Source organism: Mauremys reevesii, linkage group 3, assembly GCF_016161935.1.
Source record: "Mauremys reevesii isolate NIE-2019 linkage group 3, ASM1616193v1, whole genome shotgun sequence".
Taxonomy (NCBI): domain Eukaryota; kingdom Metazoa; phylum Chordata; order Testudines; family Geoemydidae; genus Mauremys; species Mauremys reevesii.
Window position 1 is genome coordinate 76646340 of NC_052625.1, and position 25019 is coordinate 76671358.

At 37.8% G+C, this 25019-nt stretch overlaps 1 protein-coding gene across 1 annotated transcript in view; it reads right to left on the minus strand.

Moving 5' to 3' along the window:
• RYR2 (ryanodine receptor 2) overlaps window positions 1-25019 on the minus strand; it is a 697632-nt gene that overhangs the window by 89589 nt on the left and 583024 nt on the right. The window contains exons 77-81 of the mRNA XM_039529228.1: window positions 17172-17275; window positions 16375-16426; window positions 16174-16227; window positions 3271-3370; window positions 1515-1594 (exon numbers count right to left, since the gene is read on the minus strand). Of these exons, the coding sequence (XP_039385162.1) occupies window positions 1515-1594; window positions 3271-3370; window positions 16174-16227; window positions 16375-16426; window positions 17172-17275 (390 nt within the window). The remainder of the gene's footprint in view (window positions 1-1514; window positions 1595-3270; window positions 3371-16173; window positions 16228-16374; window positions 16427-17171; window positions 17276-25019) is intronic.

Here is a 25019-nt window from a genome sequence, read left to right on the forward strand (position 1 = left end):
GGATGCTAGATAAATCATGTGGATTTTGTCTGCACTGCACATGCTCCATCCTCTCGCAGCTACTATGTGCCATCCCCACTATCAAAGTGTGTGTCTCCAAACCCCACTAGTGGCAGGTCCACACAGAGGATAACAAACTGTTATCCTACAAGTTACTCTGTTCACTCAAGTGGTAGAGGACTGTGCTGTGGTTCTGAACGTCCCAACCCTGCTGAGGATCCATGCTGGGGGGGACAATATGGTTCCCTAGGATGAAATGGTTATGTTTTTAATGTAGGTTTTTTGCACACACAACCTTAATTCTGGCATTTAATTAACTTCTGGGTGCTTGATTCTGCAACCTTAGGGTTCTTGTAACACAGTTTGTCTAGATGTAATTATAGCGCAGTACTAGACTGACCCACGCTTAAAGGCTTCCTGTTCAATCCCTTTTAGGGCTAAAGAACTTTAGACTCAAAGAGTACAGAATATAAGTGCACTTCCAGCTCAGACCTCCTCCTCACCTCGAACAGCACCAGGGGTCCAAACAGGGGAAAGCTGCAGGTGAGGGAGTAAGCAACTTGCCAGTCTGGGATTTCAAGGAGGCAGCAGGTAGGTGCCTGTGCCTGAAGAGGAAAGGCAAAGCAGAGGAGTCTCTGGCCTGGCAAGGTAGGATTGAAAAAGGAAGCAGGAGTCGGGGGGGGGAAGGGTAAAAGGGAGGGGGCAGAGCAGAGAATGGCTGCTTGCTCATTTTCAAGAGGAGCAGGGGACCAGTGGTTGGAATGGTAGAAGAGAAATCACGGAGGGGATAGGGGGGAGAATTTATGTATTGAGGGAGAGGGAAGAGATCTCAATTGTTTAGTTAGCTGATTTTATTTGGGAGGTGGCTGGTGAAGGACAGTGGAGGACAGTGTAACTAATGGTCAGCCCAGCCACAATCAAAACACCACTTATTTTGGGCACCAGACACCACTGCTCCAGTTTTTTTGCAAGGGTAACTCCACTTAAGTCAATTGGAACATCTGGGATTACACCAGCTGTAAGTGGAATAATACAGTGATGAATCAAGCCAGTTAAGTGTAAAGGAGTCATGAAGTTCAGAGGCAAAAAGAAGCAAAATATAAATAAATATAAACTCTGTATAATAAAGGTAAAGCTCATCTGTGTGTGGGATAAAACTGTCTAAGGGGGCCACTCTGAGACTGGTTAACTCCCCAAGGAGTTAAGGACCATCACAAACCTAATTGCCTTCAATTCCAAATGTTAGCTCCATTTCTTTGACTTGTCCTGCTTTCACATAAACACACAGCAACATGTATATTTAAAAAAACAATCAAAACAAAAAAACAAGAAACGCCACTGTATACTTCTCCCCTTCAGGAGAGGAGGCAGAACACATAACACATGACAAATGTTAGTCACATCACTTAATGGGATGCTGGAAGGCATTCAGATACTACAGTGACAAATGTCTATTAAGAACCTACATAGAATAGATTGGATAGAATGGAATGGTTTACACTCAAACACTTTACCTGTTGAACTGTAGAATTTCCTCCATTTAAGATGGCAATCCCAAGCTTTAAGGTGGCAGCAACCATGGGACCCATCTCACCTTGAAAATATTAAACTATTATTTTAGTTCATATTTAAAAAACAAACCAACCTATTCTACTAACTTACCCTGCCTTAGGATGTGCACAGCATGGAGTCATTTACATAGCAGTTTACAGGAGAGGATCATTTAAATAATCTCTCTTGTAAAAAAGACGCACACATTTTTCCTTCACCATATCTGTGCTCTGTGCTTTAGGGCAGGTCTACACTACTGCTTGATGATACGTTGCTCAGGGATGTGAAAAAGCCACCTCCCTGAGTGATGCAAGTTACACCAACCTAGGTACCGGTGCAGACAGCACTATGTCACGAGAGATGCTCTCCCACTGACACGGCTACCGCCTCTTACTGAGGTGGAGTAATTATACCAATGGGAGAGCTCTCTCCCATCAGCATAAAGCATCTTCACCAGACATGCGATAGTGGTGCAGCTGCATAGACGTAGCACATCTGGTGTAGACTAGCCCTCATACCCTCTAAGAATACATAGATAAAGACTATATAAAAAAAGGAAAGTAAAGATGAAAGACATGAAGAATTGTCATCAAAGAATATAAATTACTCTTCAGTCACGACAGCCTTGAGCAGCTGGTTCTGAGGTTGGATGCACAATTTAAAACTGACGTGTCAGTTTAACAATGTGTTCTTACTGTATGCCCACACAGACAAAACTTTGACAGTTCCTCAAGGACTAACTGTGAAGTGAAAAATTTAAATATAGTAGCTAGAGGAAATTGGTTAGTTCTGCTTATGAAGGAGAGAGTTGTTTAAGTAATAGTGCAGTAGACACAGCACAGAAAGGTAGAAAAAATGATTGGTGAAAGATGGGGCCTAATTGTAGGTGTAGTTTGAGTTGTATATTTGGTGAGGCAGCTCCAGTCAGCCAATGGGGCCACGCATGGGAGGGCAAATTCCACACCTGCCTGAGACTTGCAGTTGAGGGGGGGGAGGGGCAACACCCCCCACCCTCCTCCCAAACTGCAGCACCCATAGGCCTGATGAACAGAAGCCTAAAAAGTTATACTTCTTAGCAATATACAGTGAAAGGATATGGACAAGGCAGGGGATGAACAGATTATAAATGGGCATGGGTGAACTTGTTCAGAAAAAAAAAATCAGAGCCTGTGCTAAGTGCACAGACACACAAATCCTGGTAATTCTGGAGCCTTACTTTGTCATTACACATTCCCAGTGCACAGCTATGACCTCCCCACCAACTCTCAATCATCTCTACATCATCTGGGCTCCAGCCAGGGCCAGGAATGCAAAAATACCACAAAAAATTTCTTCTGATTGTTTTTTTAGAAAACTTTTGCAGGATCAACTTCTAATGATCACCTAAATTTGAGGTACACCTCTACCCTGATATAACGCGACCCGATATAACACGAATTTGGATACAACACGATAAAGCAGTGCTCGGGGGGGTAGGGGAGCTGCACGCTCCGGCAGATCAAAGCAAGTTCGATATAACGCAGTTTCACCTATAATGTGGTAAGATTTTTTGGCTCCCTAGGACAGTGTTATATGGGGTTAGAGATGTATTTATTTGAAAATGAACCTAATTTAAGGTATAACCACCAATAATTATAAGGAGCAAGTTCTAGAGCCAACAATTCTTTAAAAAATAATGCCAAAGAAGATTTTATATGTACGTAAGCGGTAGGTCTTTACCTTTGCTGGCGCTGATTGTTTGAAGCACCATCTCTGCAGCACCCCGATCATGCAGTCTTGCTTGCTGGTACAGAAGCTTCTGTTTTTCCATTTCTTTTTCCTGAACAGAAATTCCAATCATTTAAATTGAGGACTTCAATGACCATCAGCTCGCCAAAGATTTTTTGTTATCTCTTAGTATATGGGCTCTATTGCAACATCATAGACCTATTCAACGCACACACAATGCTACTGAACAAATATTTAACATGTTCAATATTTCCCTTTGTGTTTTTCTTTTTATCCTTTTAGTCCTTTGTTTATCGGGAAGGAGTTCTCTCAATTGTAAATCATTTGGTCCATATTCACAGTATATATGTACTGCATGTATCAAACTTGCACTTCTGTGCTATGTTTTTGTGCAACAGTTTATACTCTCTTAATAATCTTCTACAGCATGACCATAACTTGATACTGCTCAGCACATGGCTCTTGAGGTGGAAATTGTCCCTGAATGACAGAATAGCTTCGTTGGGAGTTTCATTCATCTGGGAAAATTTGTTTAAAAAAGAATAATAGGCAGTGTTGTATATTTCAAGTAAGATGCTGACTTATAATACAAGATAGGTTTCCCCAAACCACAACATAACCCAAAAGGATATTAGACAGAATACATTGTGCCTTTATATTTTGCATTCTCTAGTGGCAACGAACGGTACTGCATGGTGCTGCTTGAGCAATGGCTGAAGTTTGTTCTTCATTAAACTACTGAAAACGTAAAGAGAAAACATAGAGGCACAGCTAATTCCAGGTGGATATGAGCTTTCACAAGCTTAACTGAAGTTTGCTGGAGAATTGAAAATGACTAAGCAGTGTAAGTTGCAAAATGGAAGTTGCATAGAGCCCTATGACTGCGAGTCCATCTGATGGCGTGGTAGAAAAGCATAGTCAATGGGGCATGACACCATCAATTAGTATCATGCCCAAAAACACAACGGCCAAAACATGTATGACCTAAGAGCAGGAACAGCTGCAGCAGAAGTAGCCAGAGTGACAGCTTTGCTGCCATAAACTTTCCATCCAAAGTACAGAAAATAGACACTGAAAGATGGAAGAGGTTTAAAAAATGAAGGCTTGCTAGATACAGACTATGAAAAATAAAAAGAGGTACAAAATAGAAATGGGTTCAAATGAATGAAAAAAGAAACCTTTAAATCAAAAGCAAACCAACACAGACATTTATGCTGTTACCAGAGAGGTCTCGCTGAGGCTGGCAAATTTGTTTCTTAAATCTTTGATAATATCGTGCTGCGGAAACAAAATTCATCAAGTTTTTTTTTCATACTACAGTTGGAGCTCCTGTGGTTAAACTTTTCCCTTAAATTATGTGATAAGTTGAAATGGAGGCACAGAAAAGAAAAAGAAATATGGCAGCTTTGCTTTATGTGGAGCCATGCTAACGTCTGAAAGGTTTGCCTTCATGTTTAAACCTCTTCCTGTGAATTAAAAAACAGAACAAAACCATACACGTACACACAACCAAATAATCATTACACAAAACCAAATAATCATTACAACATAGTTTCAATAAAGCTGCAACAAAATATTTTCATCTGCTTCAGGGGTCATGGAAACTCGATGAACATTTGATTTTTCCTTTACATTTTCCTTTATTTATTTTTAGACCCAACAATCTTTTCTCTCTTCCATTGCAAGAGTCACTTATTTACTTTTGTCTTCAGGCCCAGGTTTATTATAAAAGGACATTTTGTTGACAGCCTGATGAGGAAAGCACAGTAACATGGAGCTTTCCCTCCATCTACAGACCAAGAGACCAAGAGAATGGGTAGGTATGACGCCTGCAGTTACACAACAAAAGAGAGGCAGGAAGAAGCCTGGTAAAAGGGTTTAAAACCAGGTTGGAGAGAAACAAACTTCAAGGATTTTGTACCTCTCTCTGGGAAACTCAGCCATTTAGATAGTTGCCAATGGCAGAGTGGTCCAGCAAAAACAAGATATGAAGATGATCAGTCCTTGGATAAGAGCTTCCAAAACTCACATTTCCCCTCTCAGCCTGGCTAAATTTTCTGGTGCACCTTTCTCTAGACAATGAAGGAGCATATGTGTACATGGGCTCAGGAGAGAAGGCAAACTGCCAGGAGGACAAAAAGTATGCTAGACCATTAGGTGTCCTATTTAGGTATTATCACTTCTCTGCGGTGTCCACATTCTTAGATGCAGTTGCTACTACCAAGCCAGCTATAAGGCTGGCAGCTGTGTTTAATTGTGTTCAGTCAGGCTGATCTGAAGGAAGCTTGATAAGGTATTAGCTTAATGAGTTAATTTGATCTCATTCATCACACCATCACAACCACACACAAAAAAATCATGCTAAAAGAAAAGTCTGGTATAATAAAAAAAATCAACATTTCACAGAAAGGATATTTTTAAAACTCTGACACTAAAAAAAAATCAGTTGTTTGTTGTGTGATCTTAATTTTTATTGTATAAATGAATCATGAACACTGAGAAGTGTACATATGTGGATTTTCACCCTGAAGGCTTTCCCCAACAAGGCTGTGCATGAGCTAGGAGGCTCCTTCATCATTATCTTCATCAGAAGTAGAGTCTGTTCAAAACTTAGACTTTTTTTCTGTTTCATCCTCATATTTTAATAGGTAAAAAGCAATTTGGCAAAGGTAGACATTATATCTGTCCTGTATTTGTATCACAACTAAAAATTAATTTACTTATAGTCATGCTACAGTGATGTCTGATATATTATACTTTTTACCTATCTTAGAATATGTAATAATTACAGTACATCAAAATATTACAGGTTTGTAATTGCTGGCAAATGTTGACATTTTTAATGTTAACAACCAACTCTCCAGTACAGGAAGACAATTTGTATTGTCTAAACTTTACATGCCTATAAATATTTTCTGTGGGTAAGTGTATGCCCAAAATTTATAATGTTACTTGCTCATTTCTTTGGATTGTGTGCTTGGCTTGTTACTTTCTTGTACTGTGGACTATAGATATTCAGAAGACTAAGATAGTCCAAATGTTCTATTGCTTAGTGCAAGCAGTTTTCTTCATGTAGGTCTACATTTACACTTCAAAATATCAAGAGTTTGCTCTTTTGTGAAGAAGCTAGTGATTTTGGATCCCTAATGAAGGAATTATATTTTTATTCACTGAGTTGGATGCTAGAAGAAAGAAGTCTTGTTTAAAGGCCGTTCTGGTCACATATTTCAAAATTAGGATGTGGCACTGCCATTAGTCTGTAAGAAGAATGGCTATTTGCAAATGCTTGGGACAGGCTGGTTTTAGAGTATAAGTTCTGGTCCTTGCTGAAGAGGAGGTTGACCAGAATTATTAGAATGGAAGACTATTACTGAGAATGTTACTTTCATTTGACTTTCCCTCTTAGTAGTGGCATTGGTCATTGTAGGATAAGTGCCTCAGGAATCTGTGCAATCATCAATCAGCAGACCCAAGGTAAGAGGTCTGGATTCTATTTTCATTTCATTTTGTTCTCAGTCTCTCTTCCAAGGACCACAGATGTGACTGAAATTCCTAATTCATGGTTTATTAACTTTCCCATTTTCAGTAGTCATCTTTCAAGCCACTGACACTACATACTGACAAATGGTCTTGAAAAATCCCATAATTTCTCTGGTTACTTACCTATTATCTGAGAGGAAAGACTGTGATAGATGTTATGTTATTTACAGCAACTTGTGGGTTTCTAAGGGCTTTACAACTTTATTTTCTTCAGGAGGCATAAGACATTCATTTAAATGATAGTGTAGCTGACTGAGCCCAACAGGAAGATATACTTATGCTTCTCTCTCTGAATAAAGCATAATTTATTCTTTAGTAGTTCTATGACTGCTTAAGCCTAATTCTTTGTAGTTGTTATCAAGGGACTGAAAAGCAAATTTGATTTGATGCAGTTTATTGTAAATAAATCTATAAAGCCTCATAGATCTTTCAATCAAATATCTGGGGTCATACCTGGGATTAATTTGGACCAAACTTTCATATTTGGCAAACAAAGGTGTGGTAAAATTTTAACTTAAAATATTAAAGCAGGAAGGTACTGTAGGGAGCCAGGTGATATTACACGTGAGCAGGAACTGACAAGAGTGGAGCTCTGGAATATTATATACTAACACAGCATGGCTCTTTGTCTCTTTCTAGTAGCTACCTCGCATAGGAAGGTTGGAGTCTACTACTACTGCCTTTGAGCTAATGGAACTGGCCCGTTAGCTCAAGCAGTTGACACTTGTGCTATTATATCCAGAGGCTTAGCTTTAAGTCCCAGAGATAGACAACTAGGAATTTTGTTATAGTAGCAGGAGCTAAGTACCAATAATTCTATAATACTTTATAAAAAGTTATGAACACATTTTGAAAGTCTGAAATAACTGAAATACATAAATGGAAGATTAAAATAGAATAACCTGAGAGAAGACAAAAAGGAAAAGAAACAGTTACCTCCATCTCATTCTGCAATGATCACATCTCCTTTAATTTATCCTCATGTTATCTGCTTTCCAAGATTTCCTCTGCCATACAGCACTAAAGGTCTCCCCCATCTTGTATGGTGGAGACAAGCCAATGCAGAGAATAAATCCTACTGCAGTGCTTACACAAGCAAAATGTTCATTTATTTCAGGGGTTGCTATGTGGGGGGGGGTCTTAAAAAATCTTTATGTTAAACCTTTAAGTTTGCTTCATTCTACTTTATGTTCTCTGGAGTAAGTCTGTTTTTAATCCTAAATTACACATGTTGAAATATACACAGGGAAAGTAAATGGATTATAACACAGTGACTACTCAAAGCTTAAAATGTAGTCTTCAGAAGTGTGTGTGTGTGTGTGTGTGTGTGTGTGTGTGTGTGTGTGTGTGTGTATGCACGCATGTGTGAGATAAAAAACTTTTCCCATTCTGCTTGACAAAAATAATTTAAGTATTGCAATCTCTTGCTGCTGGAAGTCTGGTCCCACCAGATTTAGCTTTTCTTCTTGTTAAAATACATTATTGAGATAATACTCAGCTGAGTTGAAACATCTTTTCTACATTGGAGTCCTGCTAGCATTATACAGAATAACAGAACACAAAAGGAATTTTTCAAAGCACAGATGACAAAGAATGAGAACGAGGGAGGTAAAAGCAAATTCACAGACTATCTAATTAGCACCTCCAGGCAGGTACACATATCATTAAAGTACAGTAGATTCATCTTGAAAGAGAACTTCATAGTAAAAATATTTTCCGCAATTATAAAAAATGATGTCCTCCTCTACTTGCAGAGCTCTCTTTTTTATACTTTGTTTTTTCTATTTAAAAATTCTTCCCATCTTTCCTCCCCAGAAAGGCAAATTATTGGCAACTGTTCCATGATGTCGAAATCTTGATAGAACTGCGGGGTGGGGGGAATGTCACTAAACATGTAAGTTTCAAAATATTGGTACATGCACTATTTGTGAGTCAGTGACTGCCTCAAACTTTGAAAACGTTCCTTTGGGATTTTTAGTTTGATGTGGTGCACTGTATACAGTATAAATGTGGTAGGGTATTGGGTACTGTACACATATGTTTTGTGAACAATTCAATCATCATGACCGAGTGTATGTATATGGAAAAGAATGACAGAGTTATATGTGTGAAGTGGCGAGAACTCTTCAAGGTTATGAAGACCATTCTTATAAGCTTCTTGGAGCACAACCATGTCTTCCTTTGTATTTTTTGCCACACATGCCGACACTCAACAAATATTAATCATAAAACCAAAACGTGGCTAGTCGAGGCATTTATGCTAAAAATGGCTACTTTTACCAGGCATGCTGAGAATGCCTATGTGCTTGCTTTCCTGGGTCCTAATCTGTGGTAGTTGCCAGGAGATGAAAAGGGAGAAAATGAAAGAGAATATTGGGTCACAGGATAGGAAGAAAATTGGGTTGGACTTTCTACTCCTGATTTTTTAAATTTTACACCTAAAATAGCAACAGAAAGATAATACTTTTTTTTATATAGTAGAGAAAGGAAAGAGACTACACTGCCAACTATTGTGTGTTAAAAAGTTATATGTTTTTAACATGTGTGTTGACAAGCATCAACCAGCAGTACTTTATGTGTCACTAGCATCATTGGCTCTGTCAATCCTATCCCACAAAAGATGCATTAATAGAAAAATGTTGTATCATATAGTTAGATTTTGAAAAATAGTATGTGATCATGCATGTATAGGTTGTATAGGAATGCACCTGAGGGAAGAATTAGGGTTGCATAATCAATCAAATCATTAGCATTTCTGGATTTTGAACAATTAAACTGAAAACTTTTTATTGCATAATGTTACATCTATACACACACTATATCTATATCTATATATATAATGTGTGTGTTTGTGTAGATACTTGTAATTTAACAAAGAAGACATAATATTAAACAAAATACTATTCTGTGTTCAGTGAGCATTAAAGCAGAGCTAAAAATCTACAGGAACAAAGAAATTGAGAGTTAAGACTGCCACTGCACACTTAATTCAGTCCCATTGTGCTGTAATGTCTCCATGTAGATTTGTCTCAACATCTTTATTGCTTTCATTTTGATATTAGCATTGTCATGCCATCGCAACCTCATCCTCATAGACTTAAATTGATATTGTTCTGTTTCATGTTTCCTGCCTCCATATACTTGTTTGCAATGTTGTAGCAGTGTTATATTTGCATTGTTGGTCTAATGAGATCACTCAAAACACTCAATTCCTATTCAAATAGATAGGAACGGACATGATTACAAGCATGCTCTAAAAAGAAAAGCACTTGGGCTAGCAATCTTGCAAAGCTATGTCTTCTCTGTTCCAATAATTTTTTCCTAAAATACCAAAAAAATAAATTCCCTTAAATAATGTATAAAATTATGCATTATTTCAATTAATCTCTTTGTTTACACCGTGGGGGTGTGGGGAGGGGAGTAGGAGTGACATCTTTGAAACAGTTGCAAATTATGTTTTTTGCAGCTGTATTATTAAAACAGTCCATTAAAAGATTTTTACAATCCAAGTTGAGAACCTATTTAGCAGATCTGGGTCTGCGGTAATTTGAAATGGTTAATATCTCAATCTCTGCTTCCAAGCTGGGGAAACAGAAAAAACTCAGAAAGTTGGGATATGCTCAGTAAGATAATTATGTAACTATTCTGTTAAAAATAATCAGGGGACAAATAAGTAAGTTACCAAACTCATCACTTGATTATTGTGGCATGTTTGTTTGCATCATCATGGAGGGGCAAATTTTTCCTCTTTTCTTTGACCACTGAGGGCCTAGCCAGAACCAGTTTGGTTCTTTTGTGCTGCTGCAGGGGAAGTGCATAGAATTTAAGAGCCCATATAGAAGGTTTGAATCACCAATGCCCCGTGCAGCCCCGCTTCACAGGGGATCACTCCATGTCCCCTCACTCAGTGGCATGAGGTAGTCAGGACTGGTGAATTTTGCATAGTCACTATCTGTTGCTCCCCATGCAGTAGACAAACAGCAACAATAGGCCTCAATATCAGCTTTGGAGTAGCTCCACTAATGTTGTCTAGACTATGACAAAAGGATCTCTTCCCCTAATACTCCTTCCCCCACCATTATTCAAGCATGTTGCTAGGGTTTGGGGATTGGGCTATGACAGAGTAAAACTATTTGTCTTTTTTGTCAGTTTGATCTTGCATTTGTTATTCAGGCAAAATATCCATTGGCTTCAGGAGTTTTTTCTAAGTGCCAGTATGCAACATGGGGTCCTTCGTTTAGAACAACTTAAGGATTAAACTGTGCATAAAGTTATGCAACAAACATATCCATTTTTCACTTAAAAAATTTTTCATGCAGACTCAGAATGCCAAATTCTGCCTTCTCCCTTTGACCGTAATAGGAGATGTGAACATTTAGTAGCAGATTTTTGGCTCTAGATTTATATAAGATTTATAGGGTGACATTTCATCATTTCTGTCAGTGAACACAAATTTGCTCAGAAATTCAAATCTCTTGCAACAAATTAAAAATTTGCCACACCATTTTTTCTTCAAGGAAAATTGATTGTTTTCACAGATCCATGTAACTCTAGAATTTGGTAGAGAGAGGTCCATCAGGAAAACCCCCTGAAACAGCTAACCACAGAGTGGAATCTTGAGCTGGAATTTGTGTTATGTTGATATTAGTTTCTCTCTTGATAAAGTCAAGTCCCTGGGATTGGGTGCGTTTGACTCTATAAAGTGTGTGCAGACTTTATTTGGAACAGGGCTGTTATCTAGAATGTGTATAAAGATGATGAATAAATCACTGAACCAAAATGAGAGATTTTAGAAAAATAAAATTGAATAGATAATAAAAATGACAACTGGGGATGTCTAAGTACCTTTAGTTTCTACACACAAAGCCTCTGGCAAGAAATCAAATTCAATGTGTGGATCATTTTAATGGGATGAACCTTAGTTACATAAAATAAATTTGAGAGAGAACATCTTTTTAAACATGTCATACACAAGTCTCAGGATAATGTCTCCTTCAACTATCAAGATAATCAACACGGGAAACAAATTTTCCTCCAGATATGCATACTGGGCTCACACTGAAGTAGATGGAAGTTCATCGTGCAACATGGGAAGGCAGAATTTGGCTATTAGTTCCCCACCTTTTTACAGCTTTTAACAAGGCAAGTTTTCTGCATCTTGCTCTGTTGGCCAAAAATCACCAACATTCTATTAACTAATTGTCAGAAACAATTTGAATTATTTTTGTCTTCATTTTGCTCTTTAAAAAATAAATTAAAAACTCTTCAAAGGAGCCAAGCAACTGTGGTTTTGTAATGCGGGTCTAATAGGCTACTCAAAAATCTTTAACTTACCAACTAAGGACTAAATGTTGACAAAAGTGTCCTCTAAAATTGTGCCTGCAACAATGCAAGAAAACAGCATGCAACATGCAAACAGGGTAACTGAGCAGTTAACCATCCTGTTTGAGTGTGCAAATGAACATTTTGTTCTTGAACATATGCATCTAACGTTCTGCAGGTTCAGTTTTAGAGATTATTTTTGGAAATTTGGTAGTAACTATTAAATATGTAAAAATGACACTGTTTTTTCCATTTTTTTAATTTTTTTTTTTAAATAGGAAGGCAATTCCATGTTGGGTTGGAAAACACAACCATTGTACCTCTAATCCTGAGCTGTTCCGGAGACTAATATGTATCATAGAATCATAGAAGATTAGGGTTGGAAGAGACCTCAGGAGGTCATCTAGTCTAACTCCCTGCTCAAAGCAGGATCAATCCCAACTAAATCAAGTCATTAAGTCAGAGCAGCCCCTGTGTTTGGAGAATTCTCTGATGGCTTTATCCATGCCCTTTAAGAAACCTTTACCCCTCTGGAGCAGAGGAACAGAATGTGCCCTCATATCCTCCAAGGATGACTTTTGCCTAAGCTTTCTCACTAAGGTCTGGAAGTGATAGAGGAGCAATTTCAGACTTGGATTCATGTCCCTCATGACCGGTGAAAGCCAATAACAAATACTGATTTAAATTTTTAACATATCTCTAAGAAATGGTTCTCGCTAGATGTCCTTGATTCTCGGGTTTCCTCTCATTGCTCTGACAGAACCCTAGTTTCTTGACTGTCAGGACACAAGGTACAGCCACTCTATTTACATAAGCTATTCCAAAGGACCACAATATTGATGATCTCTAAAGAGCTGGATCCTAAGCTGAGAGTCTCACTGAATTATTAGATGTTATTAAACAATATAAGTTTCAGTATATGTGCCCAGCAACTGGGCGATGTGCACATTGTGAAATCTAATAGCTGAGTGGTGCCATCTTTTACTCTTCTTCTCTTTTCTCCTCTTCCCAGATTCAACTGATTTATTTTACGAAGTAGAACTGTGTTTTTGATCCTCCATTTGAGCCCTGACCCTATCCATATTAATAGCACTAACATATAACATGCTTGGTGAAGACCAGTTTGCATTCAATCCAGTGAGGCACTTTGATTGGAAGCACTTTTTATCATATAGAAGAATCAAGGACTCCACAGAGTTATTTCTATATCTTTGTCTCTAAGATTACGAACTACCCAGTTATAATCAGCAAGGAGGAAAAAAATAATCTTACTAATGAAAAATAAATACCAGGGGAGCAAATGCATGAGGTCTGCACCTCAATATTGCACTGCAGTGTAGCCAGGGACATACTAAGGCCTGAACATCATTCCTGTGGGCTTATATTCTGACCTGTGTGCTGCTCACACAGAGACCCCAATATGGATTATTCGTGCCAAAAAGCAAGAGTAAACTGCACAGGTCATGGGCTGACCATGTCTCTTCACTTAAAGCCCTGCCAAAGAATGACCATTCTGAGGTTCTGATTGTGAAGGAGTTGCAGAAAGTTGATCATCATACACATTGGACTGTCACTATTTTTGCAGACCCACAGAACATGGAATAAGTGGATGGCATTCAACACGGGGATTCTAATCAGACAACTGTATTCCTGAAGCCTTAACATTTTCTCCTGTCCTGCAGGAAAGGAGTGTGGGTTTTTTAGAATTTACTGTTTCCTTGCTTTTGTGGGTTTGTGTCATGCATGTTGTATGTGTATCAACTGCACCTGCTTCCACACAATGTTTTTTGTGTATTAGTTTCCTAGGCTTTTTTAATGCTTAATTTAGTGGTGATTAGACAAAGGCCTTGCAGACTTGTGGGAGGAAGAAATGCAGCTCATCATGGAGTATATTTTATCTGTCAGCACCTATGAGTAAACCTTCATGTATCAGCAGCTGCACAAAAAACTCCCTCTTTTGTAAGATAAAATCTGACAGAAAAACATAACTCATGATGGAGCAAGTTATATGTGCTCTTAGTCCCATCATGTGGCTGGAGTCTTGTGCCTGTTGCCAGGAGCCCAGCCATGAGTCATGTGCATTCCTAGTCCCAATCAACCATCAGGTTTGTATGCACCGTGCATAAACTTGCAGTTTATTAGGAGAACAGCAATTAAAAATGGCCCTAAATCCAACAATCAAACTACCTCTTGCACTAGATCTATTCTGGGCACACTAATTTAGCAAGATTTTGTAGACAGACAATGGTGTTGTTTTTTTTAAAATAGATATCAGTCAACAATGAAAAGTAAGACTGCACAGCAAAAACTTCAGCTGGATCTAAAATTCAAAGGCTTCTGTTAAAAATGTATGAAGAGAAACCACACAAAGCTCATGTAGGAAATTCAATGGGCATAAAAACTAACTCTGTGGAGTTGCACACCACCTGGCTACATGCTTTTTGAGAAAAACAGAAATAAATGCCCCATTTTTAAGCCCATTTTAGATTGCAACCCTAACTATAGAGTTTCTACCTGGTGCCCCATAATGAAGGCTGAAGATAATAACAACCAACCATTTTCATTGAACATGTTACAAATATTTTAGATTAAATGACCAACGATCACTTAATCTACAATTCTAAATTTAGATCTTTAAATTAGTGGAAGATTTTGGAAAGAGTGTCAATCTACTGCAAAGAATTTAAATTGCAGAAAAGGTAACACACTTGATATTAGGCTGAAGAACACTGGAACTACGACTTTGTTGGAAGGATCAGCAGCATGTTCCTGGATTAATAAGGTGCCACACAAAGTTGGCTTGTTAAAAAAAAGCAAAAGTATGACTGTATTCCGTTCCGATCTGAAGAACAGGTTCAACTATAGAAATTAAAGAGTGATAACTGGAAATGATGGAAACTAACATTTCTTGGAAGAAGGCCAGCAATCATTTTTTTCAAAAGTACCATTGGCAAGAATATTAAGATAATATGAAAAAATAAAAAAATAAGTCAAAGGTTATTCCATTTTCCCTAGAAGGGAAAAATGTTTTTGTATTTAATGGGGTCAAAATGTTTCACATTATTAATCCTTGGAGTTTTAAGACGAATACATTTTTGTTCAGATGAAGGGTACTGTGAAGATAAATTATGCGAAAGCTGAAAATAGTTAGAAATATTTTAAAGACCCTTTACATGAACTTATCCAAGATGTTGGGTCTAAAAGCTAAAAGTCACAAAATTAGACCCAGACAAATACACACATTTTTTTTTTACCTTGCTGCGTTGCGATCCTGTGACCTTAAGAAAGGGTGAGGACAAGAAGTGAAACAGCAATAAGAAAAAATATCCAGAAATATTTTGCAGATAAGTGATTGATCAAAGACATATGTAGATCTCCTGTCTCTCATTTCTGTGCTTTAGTCACAAGACCATGTGCCCCCTCATATAGTGATCACTATTACAAAGTCAACATTAATCTACAGTAAATGTAGAGTAGTGTCTGAGTTACTGCAGTTATTTCCTATTCTAAACATCGGAAATAACGTGCTAACTGTGGATAAATATTGACCTTTTCTTAACAGTCATTGCTCTATAAACAGAGATGCAAATAATTGATTTATTACTGCTATAGTATATACAATATTATTGCAATAAACACTACTCTCTCAATATTTCTTACCCATCCAAAGTCAGTCACCATTGGAAATCTTGTCAGACTGTTCTCATCAGATTTTCAGAATGATTTGTGGTTTAGGATATCAATTGAACTGTTACATGTTTGTCCAAACTGGCTCTTTTAAGGTTCACTCATCAATTTTATATATACATGTGTGTGCATGTATATATATAGTTATGTAACACTATCTTTTCTCTTTCTGTTTTACTACTATGAATCTGAATACTCATATTTGTCAATCTAGCTTCTGACATGCAGTTCATTTACATAGTAAGTTGCAGAAAGCCATGAAGCAAGAAACATAAATGTCAGTTAGAAGCTATGGAATAATGTATAATATGAAACAAGAAACAAAAAAGAGGACTTCAAACTTACTTCAAAACTCTTCACTTCTTCTTCACCATCATCATCCTCTTCATCATGACAACTCTGAGACCATGTAAAAACAAAACATTCACAAATAAAGTTTGCTTTAAAAAAAGCCCATGGCCCCAGCTCGATATACACCAAAACTCTTTCAATCTCCCTTACATTCTCTTATTAAAAGGTATATGCAAAAGATGGGGAAAAAGTTACCTTTGCCATAATGTCAGCATATGCCATATACAAGTAATCTTCCTCCAGTTTGCTAGGGAATAGAAGGGGAGAAACACTGTAACCATTAATGTAATACAGCATCTCCATAAACAATTGAAACCCTCAAATATTCAGAAGAGGATCAGAAAATTGAACATTTTTAATAATTCTAGTTTCCAACAGCACACCTTTTAAATAGGATGTCCTAAATTTTGTTTTTAACCTCCTTTAATTTTTTATAAGGGTATTTCTGTTCCCCTATTAATTATAAGGGTCTTTTCAGGAAGAGAAGGAACTAATAAACTAATATAGGCTGAACGATGAAATTGACTACACACATAGAGCTGAACAAACTGAGAATAGATTTTTTTTCTAACTTTTTTCAGTTCTAGGATTGTTAGGAGTTACTTCTACCTATATTGTAAATCCAGCATTTTCAGATAATTTTCAAGCTGCGGGTGTCCCTTTCAATGTGGAATACGGACATTACTGAGGACACCACGGGGCAGATTTTCAACAGCAACCATAAATGTGGCATTGACGTTTGTAGGCAGATCTGTTTGCTGCAGAAAATTCCATGTACCTGCTTCCCAGTTATGGTAAGGCCCCTCTATGCCACTCTGCCAATGTAATTAAGATTCAGGTCCCACATGTGCAGGCACATGCTAATCCATTAGTGCTTGCTTAGCTACACTATTTGCATATGTGACATATTGCAAGGCAAACCAATGCAATTTAAAAAATGGAAACAGCTAGACAATTTGCAGAAATTTTACAGTCCCTCACAGCAACCTTACCATTTTTCAGTTAAGGCTGTTCGACTGAAAAGCAGAATAAGCTGATGCAGCGGATCAACTCTTTTAATGCCTTCATCCTCCTCTGGTGGCTCCTCTCCAGGTTTCTGTGGGGAAAGAAAATTGGAATTAAAAAAAATGCATTCTACATTATTTGTTGTGAAATCTGTCAGTCTGTGAAACGTGTACTAGATATACTATAGTAATACATATCATTTGGGCTCTTTGAATGTCCTAGATAGCAAGGATTTAGAAGTCCAGCTCCATGGAGTACCTTTGGGAAAAGGTAGGCTAGAATCCTGAACACACTCAAACCATGAAAATTTACCCTGGATCACCCCATTCCTCATAAAAGCTACCCCCCTCTTCCCTGGATCACACCCCAAACCCTACCACTACTGTCTTCAGGATTAAGTTGGGGGGTAGCCTGAACACAGTATGGGCTACAACCTTAAGGCTGACAAGTCACTAACTATCTGCTCCTACCTTACTGTAACAGCCTGCCTCAGCAGAGTGAAGAATTTCCCCTGTTTCTACTACTTTATGGTGATTATTGTGACTTGCCAACCATGCTGCTTCTTGCTCCCTAAAGAGCCTGATGCATTGTGCAGTGGGGGAGGGGCTGTAACCCAAACTTGCAACCCTCCTCCTCATTTTAAGATGGAGGATTTCATGTCTACCAATAACAGTGTTAAAGTTGGCAAGGGTGGATCCTTTGACCAGGCCACATTTTTACTGTTAATGTAGATTTTTTTTCTTCTCAGTTTAAAGCTCTACATTGGCCCAAGTTTTTTCCATGCTTAGAAAAGAGCATCTTTGCTTGGTTGGGTAATTTTTAATTTTAGGTCTACAATCCTCTAGTTAGGGCTGACTTTTCTTTTTATAATGATTAATAAAGTGGCAGTTGACAGAGCACCCCCTAAAGGTTTGGATTTGAAAGTATCTTCAAAGCATTATTTTTAACCTGGTCTTATGACCCTCCATGAATGTAGAAAGCCAACTTTCATATGACAGCATAGTACTTCAGATAGTTTCAGTCCGCAAACCAGGGCCCCCCAAAACTGTACTACGTTGACCATCAGTGTTTCAGAGAACATTTGGTGGTGGTTTCAGGAGAACTGCCTAAGCACGTGGTGCTGGCTCCTCCTCATCTCCACCTGCCCAAATATATTAAAGTACAGATAAAAATATGCCCAATGCATTGCTGAGATTAATATTCCATGTCAACAACTGTTGCCACAGGCATGTTATTTGATCACAATAGGAGGGGGTTGGCCACATGACAACTGCAAGGAGATTAGATGTTCAAAAGTCCTGTTAGTAAGTGGCACACATTATGAAAACGTTTGGGAATCCCTGCTTTAAACATCAGGAAAGAAACCCTCAGGAAAAATACACTGGAACCCTACTGTACTCTGAGATATACATGTGCAACTACCACTGAAGTCAAAGAGAGGTGAGTAGCACATTAGGGCAGAAAACAGTGAATTCTCTTTTAAACAACTTTGATTACATATGAGCACTTTCACATTTCCATTCCTTTGGTCTTTATTATTGAGGATATCTGCTGATAATTAATCTACTCCTGAGATTAATAAGAATTTATGTACCATAATTCTTTTTTGAACCCCATTATACTTTTGGCTTTTACAACATCCCCTGGCAATGAGTTCCACAGGTTGACTGTACACTGTGTGAAAAAGTACTACTTTTTGCTTGTTTTAAACCTGCTGCTTATTAATTTTATTGGGTTACTCTGCTTCTTGTGTTATGTGAAGTAGTAAATAACACTTCCTTATTCACTTTATCCACATCATTCATGATTTTATAGATCTCTATCATATCCATCCTTAGTTGTCTCTCTCTTCAAGCTGAAAAGTCCCAATCTGTTTACTCTCTCCTCAAATGGAAGCAGTTTCATATCCTCAAACATTTTTATTGCCCTTCTCTGTACCTTTTCCAATTCTAATATATTTTCTGAGATGGGGCAACCAGAACTGCACACATATTTAAGGTGAACATTTATATAATGGCATTATGATTTCATATGATTATGATATTTTCTGTCTTATCATCTCTTTCCTAATGGTTTCAAATCCTTATTCCTTAGATCAGTGTTTCCCAAACTTGGGACGACGTTTGTGTAGGGAAAGCCCCTGTTGGCCGGGCCACTTTGTTTACCTGCCGCATCTGCAGGTCCGGCTGATTGGGGCTCCCAGTGGCCGCAGTTCGCTGCTCCAGGCCAATGGGAGTTGCTGGAAGCAGGGCAGGCTGAGGGACATACAGGCCACTGCTTCCAGCGGCTCTCATTGGGCTGGAGTGGCGAACCGCGGCCAGTGGGAGCTGCGATTGGCCAGACCTGCGGACACGGCAGGTAAACAAACTTGCCCATCCCAACAGGGGCTTTCCCTAAACAAACGGCATCCCAAGTTTGGGAAACACTGCCTTAGATGAATGTATAATCTTCTCTTTCTGACTGTAAAGCATGAATTCAAGTGGGGAATAAGGAACTGTAACTGTAACCTTATTTTTAAAACAAACACTGTTCCAGTTTTAAAATGTCTTTAGTCACAAAGCATAAGGAAGAGACACACAGAACACACAGGATACATAAGGAATTTAAATGTAATTAGAAAGTATGTCAAAGTTACTCACAAGGAATCAGTTGTTCACTTTTGACTTTTCAAAGAAAATGGGGACTTTCCCATACTTACAAATTAAAGCAGAAATTCACCTATGAAGAATTTCAGCTAGAGGCTTAAGGATCACTTAAGACCTCAAAATAAATGCTGGTCCTACACAGAAAGGTGAATTTCACTCAGAGAGCAATTTTGCTCACATAATAATAAAGTGAGTCACCAGTAGATATATTTTCTATAACTTTATTAAAAAGATAAGCATGCAGTATAAGTCTTCACTTCATTGAATTGCTTTTAAAAAGAGAGTACATTTTGTAAATTCCCACAGATAATTCTATTTTTCTAAAAGAAAAAGAGATGTAGGATCTAAACTGCTTTCTGAATTTGTTTCTAAAGACCTTATTCAGGCAAAACATCAAATGACTTTCCATTATAAGGACTAAGGGTCAAATCACCCTGTCAGGAAAAGGCAGCTAAGCCTGAAAAAGGACACCATATTAAATCCACAAACAATTGTCATTTTTCACTCCAAGAATCTCCAAGTACTTATCCATAAATGTATCCTCACTGTTTCTTTGTCATCCTCATTATTCCTATTTTTACAGATGAAGAAACTGAAATATTAAAAGATCCTCGGTCAGATGATCTGATCTGCTCCAGTCTCTTTGCAAAGGAGCTGGAAAGCCAGCTTTGAGGGCTAGCTGTGCATTCCATACTCATATGGCACAGAGATGGCTTCTAGGCTATCCACTTCTAGCCCTTCTGCTATAGACGTTGTGGCTAGAGTGCTGCTGCAACTCCTGCTATCCCTAGCCAGTGTACCAGGTCCTTTGGGCAATAGCTAGCAGGTGTAGTTTAGAGCAGATCTAATACTGCTCTGAATTGTGTGAGTGACTGGATCAGTATTGAACTGGCCTAATCATCAGAGAGCTACAAACGGCTCATTCACCCCCTCACTCTCCATTCAGCTGTACCAAATACTGATTGGATGAAGCTGGGGGTTTGACTCCTGTCAGATATGGCAGTGCCTGTCTCATAAAGCCTTTAAATTAGCCCATTTTCAGAGAAATAAGTCACCATTGTTATTATCCAGGACCAGGACTGTGCACAAACATTTAGGAATACAAGTCAGTGCTTACAACAGATAATTATGTCTGAATAATGCAAATTATAATTGCAGTCATATCTGATCATCATAGCAGGCCCTCCATGGGCTCTTTATTCTCTGTAATTAAATGACAACTTTCTATAACCCATGATTCCATCATCCAAAATACTTGCCTAATGTTATAAAAACTGATCAAGCTAAAGAGTGGAAGTTGTGTTAATTTTTTAATCCATGATATTGGATTTCAAACGTTTACTACAAATTAAATGTAGGAATCAATTTGCCAATGACTGTGTTAAGTGGACTTCATTGCATTATTATACTATAGCATGGCAATGAGAACAAATGGATTTTCTAGTGTTTCTGGAATGCAAGGGTTCTTAATTTTCAATGTATTAATTAATAAAGTTTTTATTTATATTTATTTAAATGTAAAATTCACTACCTGAACAAACTTAACAAAAGTGGGCAAAGCAAATGCTCTGGGAATTATTTTGGGGAAGTTTTATGGCCTGTGTTATACAGGAGGTCAGACTAGATGATCACAGTGGTGCCTTTCTGGCCTTGGAATGTATGAATCGATTAAAAAAATAATTGGGAACATTTTTAATTATAGTGTTTCTAAATATTGAAGTGCCACACAATATAAGTTGAGTTACACTAACATTAATTAATTCAGTATCATTCCTGTTAAATAACTGCACTCAGTAATAGTTTCTCAACATAGTTTACTGCCAGAAATCATATTATATCTAGTGTATCCATATGAACTCAGGTGCATATATAATCTGTGTCTTTTTCTTAAATATAGGAACAGTGTTTTTGGTAAGAGAAAATTTAAAAAAGGAAGGCATGATATGCCATCTGATTTAATTTCAGATAAACCCCCATTTATAGTAGAGCACCATAGTCAAAATGTTAAAAAAATAGATTAAAAATCTCAATTTATTGTTGTGATACTTTTCAATAAAAGTAAACTTTTCCATGCTACAGCGTGACCCTGGTGAGAGACTTCAGGCTGAAACCAACATTGTCCTTCTCTTTGTGAAGGGAGCGGCACCCTGAAATGTATTGATGTTAGTATCAACACCTCATACATTAAAATGTGACAATGTTGAAACATTCCCAAGAGGAGAAAATGCAGCTGTGGCAGAAACCCACCAAATTGCCTTTTCAATGTACCAGACTTGGTAGGGCTGTGCTTTCCTTTTGGGTTTAGCAGTTGTGGCAACTCTGTCAGACTGAAATAATCACACTTTGAATAGCAAAATGTTGGCCCATAGGTGGAATTTTGAGAAGCCAGGAAATAAGGGTCAGGAAAAGGTGAATTCCATTTCTATTATTGGAGGAAAGGGCAAATAAAGTAGAAATAACAATTTCCTTTCATGAGAAATTTTCCAGATTACTTTGGTTTGTACAGCAAGTGTCTGACACCCTTGGCTGTCCTTCTGCACATGAATAGGGCACTTGACCCTGCAAGGAGCTTCTCAGATTGGGAGACTGTATTGTAAGCTACAGTGCTAACTTCAATAGTTCCGTCCTCCTCCTACACCAGCCAGCAGAACGGAGCTCTATTAAAGGGCACTGCAGAAGCCAATCTGCTTTGTGTTCCCCAAAAGGCATACTGGTGTGAGACTTCTAGCCATCTGCTGCTACTGACTTTATTTTGATCTTCCCAGAACATACACACACATCATGCTCAGATGAGGAGGAAAGGCGGCTAGATAGTGAAGAGACAGCCCTTTGTGTTCTTTTAAGTTAGTTACTGTACCAGATGTTTGCATGAACACCCACACCCTGCTGCCACAAAATTGTCACTTCTTGCAATTTTGGGGAATGTCTCTGGGGTCACAAAGTAGTTCTAACAGTCAAGGTCAGTGTAAAGACTTTCTATTATATTTTGGTTAATTCATCTATGAACATTTTGTGTTTCCTTTTTCAAAGCCCTTACAGTTATTTTTTATTTTCCCCTTCTTTTCCCCAGGCCACTGAGCCCTGATTTTTTAATTTTTGAAGATACATGGGGGTGGATATCATAGAAATAAACTCATACATGAAATAAATATTACCAGAGTGTGTCTATTTTCGGTCTCTCTCTCGGTCAATGTATGAATGGTGCAGCAGGAGGCCCCCACTCCGCCCAAAGAGATGCGTTTTTGTGTGCTCTCCAAGATGAAAGGTTAGTTGCACATAAGTGGATTCTAGTTTTAAAGATTTTGCAGGAACAGTGAATGTCAGTGCACAGCATGTTCAGTAGTTCAGAAGTTGAGCAGTCTGAAATTAGGTTGTGCGTAGTGCTATAAACAACTATAATAATTTATCCACTGTTTACTTCCAAAGATCAGGAACAATTCTTTAAGTGTTCTTGTTAGAGGTTTCCACTTGTAAGCATTTTAAAGAGGCACTAGCTGCTATTAAATGCATTACCCTCTTAGTGTGTGTGAATTTATTAAATTATATCTGCAATAAAAATATTTTTTTTATGAACTCTTCTGTGCTCTCTTCTGTCTAGGGGATATAACTAATAGCATGAGGCCAAAATAGACAAGTGAAGTCACGTAACACTATACACACAAGGGAGAAAAAGCCCAAATAGGTGGAGGAAGCAAGGACCAGTTATGCATGGAGAAGGGTCTAATTATGCTCTAATCACTCTAACATCTTCTACTCTTTAGTTTATGTCATTTTCCAACTTCTCATAACCCCACTAGATCCTACCATTAAAAAAACAGGGAAAGAGAAATGCCAGACATTAAAGTGTTAAATTTGTGATACTTGAGCACATGACGTTATATAAGTATTTAGACTCCGAATAGACTGGCTGTCTAATCCTCACAAAATCATAGTTAATCACATAATAAATTAAGGCTTTTGGGGGGTTAATATCTTATTATATGCTTCTATTTATTTCTCTTTATAACAATGTTTCTACAATATTCTGTTTATCAAATTCTGGATGATCTTCAGAAATCTTCAGAATTGCTCAAAGCTATTAAAGACAATATCGATAAAAATCATTGTTAAAATATGCTTTTCAACTGTATGTTATCTTCTGACTACATTACAAAAAATGGAGAAATGTAATTTATTATAAAGTTGCTGAAAGCTAGATTCTGAATTGATTATTTTTAAATAGCCTGGCATAAACAATTATTGTAGACAAGCAATAACATTGTTAAATATATTCTTGCTTTTATAACCACTATCCAGTTAATTGAATTCTAATCTAATCAGGAAATTTTTATTTTACGCTGACAATGTAATGCATTGCACAAAAAGGGATCTACAGAAAACTGACTTCAACAAAACTAACTTGTTTTTAAAACTTAGGCAAAAAACAATTATCCTGCCTACTATTAGTAGTCAAGTATCAGAGGGGTAGCCGTGTTAGTCTGGATCTGTAAAAGCAACAAAGAATGTCCAAACTGGACAGTCCAAACTGTCCAAACTGGACAGTCTCTAAGGAAAAGGATAAATGGACACAAATCAGATATTAGGAATGGCAATATACAAAAACCTGTAGGAGAACACTTCAACCTCCCTGACCACACAATAGCAGATCTTAAGGTGGCCATCCTGCAGCAAAAAAACTTCAGAACCAGACTTCAAAGAGAAACTGCTGAGCTCCAGTTCATCTGCAAATTTGACACCATCAGCTCAGGATTAAACAAAGACTGTGAATGGCTTGCCAATTACAGAACCAGTTTCTCCTCCCTTGGTTTTCACACCTCAACTGCCAGAACAGGGCCTCATCCTCCCTGATTGAACTAACCTCATTATCTCTAGCTTGCTTCTTGCTTGCATATATAAACCTGCCCCTGGAAATTTCCACCACTTGCATCTGAAGAAGTGGGTATTCACCCACGAAAGCTTATGCTGCAGAACGTCTGTTAGTCTATAAGGTGCCACAGGATTCTTTGTTGCTTTTACTATTAGTAGAAATCTCATTGACATTTTGGCAATTTATTGATTGTATTTCCTCTTCTGTTTCAATCTTTGTCTGCTTCAAAACAGTTCCCAGTCTGTCTCCTCATAAACTCAAACCACTTAAAATCAAATTAAACATTTTATTTCTAATAGCAGCAGCCCAGTTTTCCTCCCCTA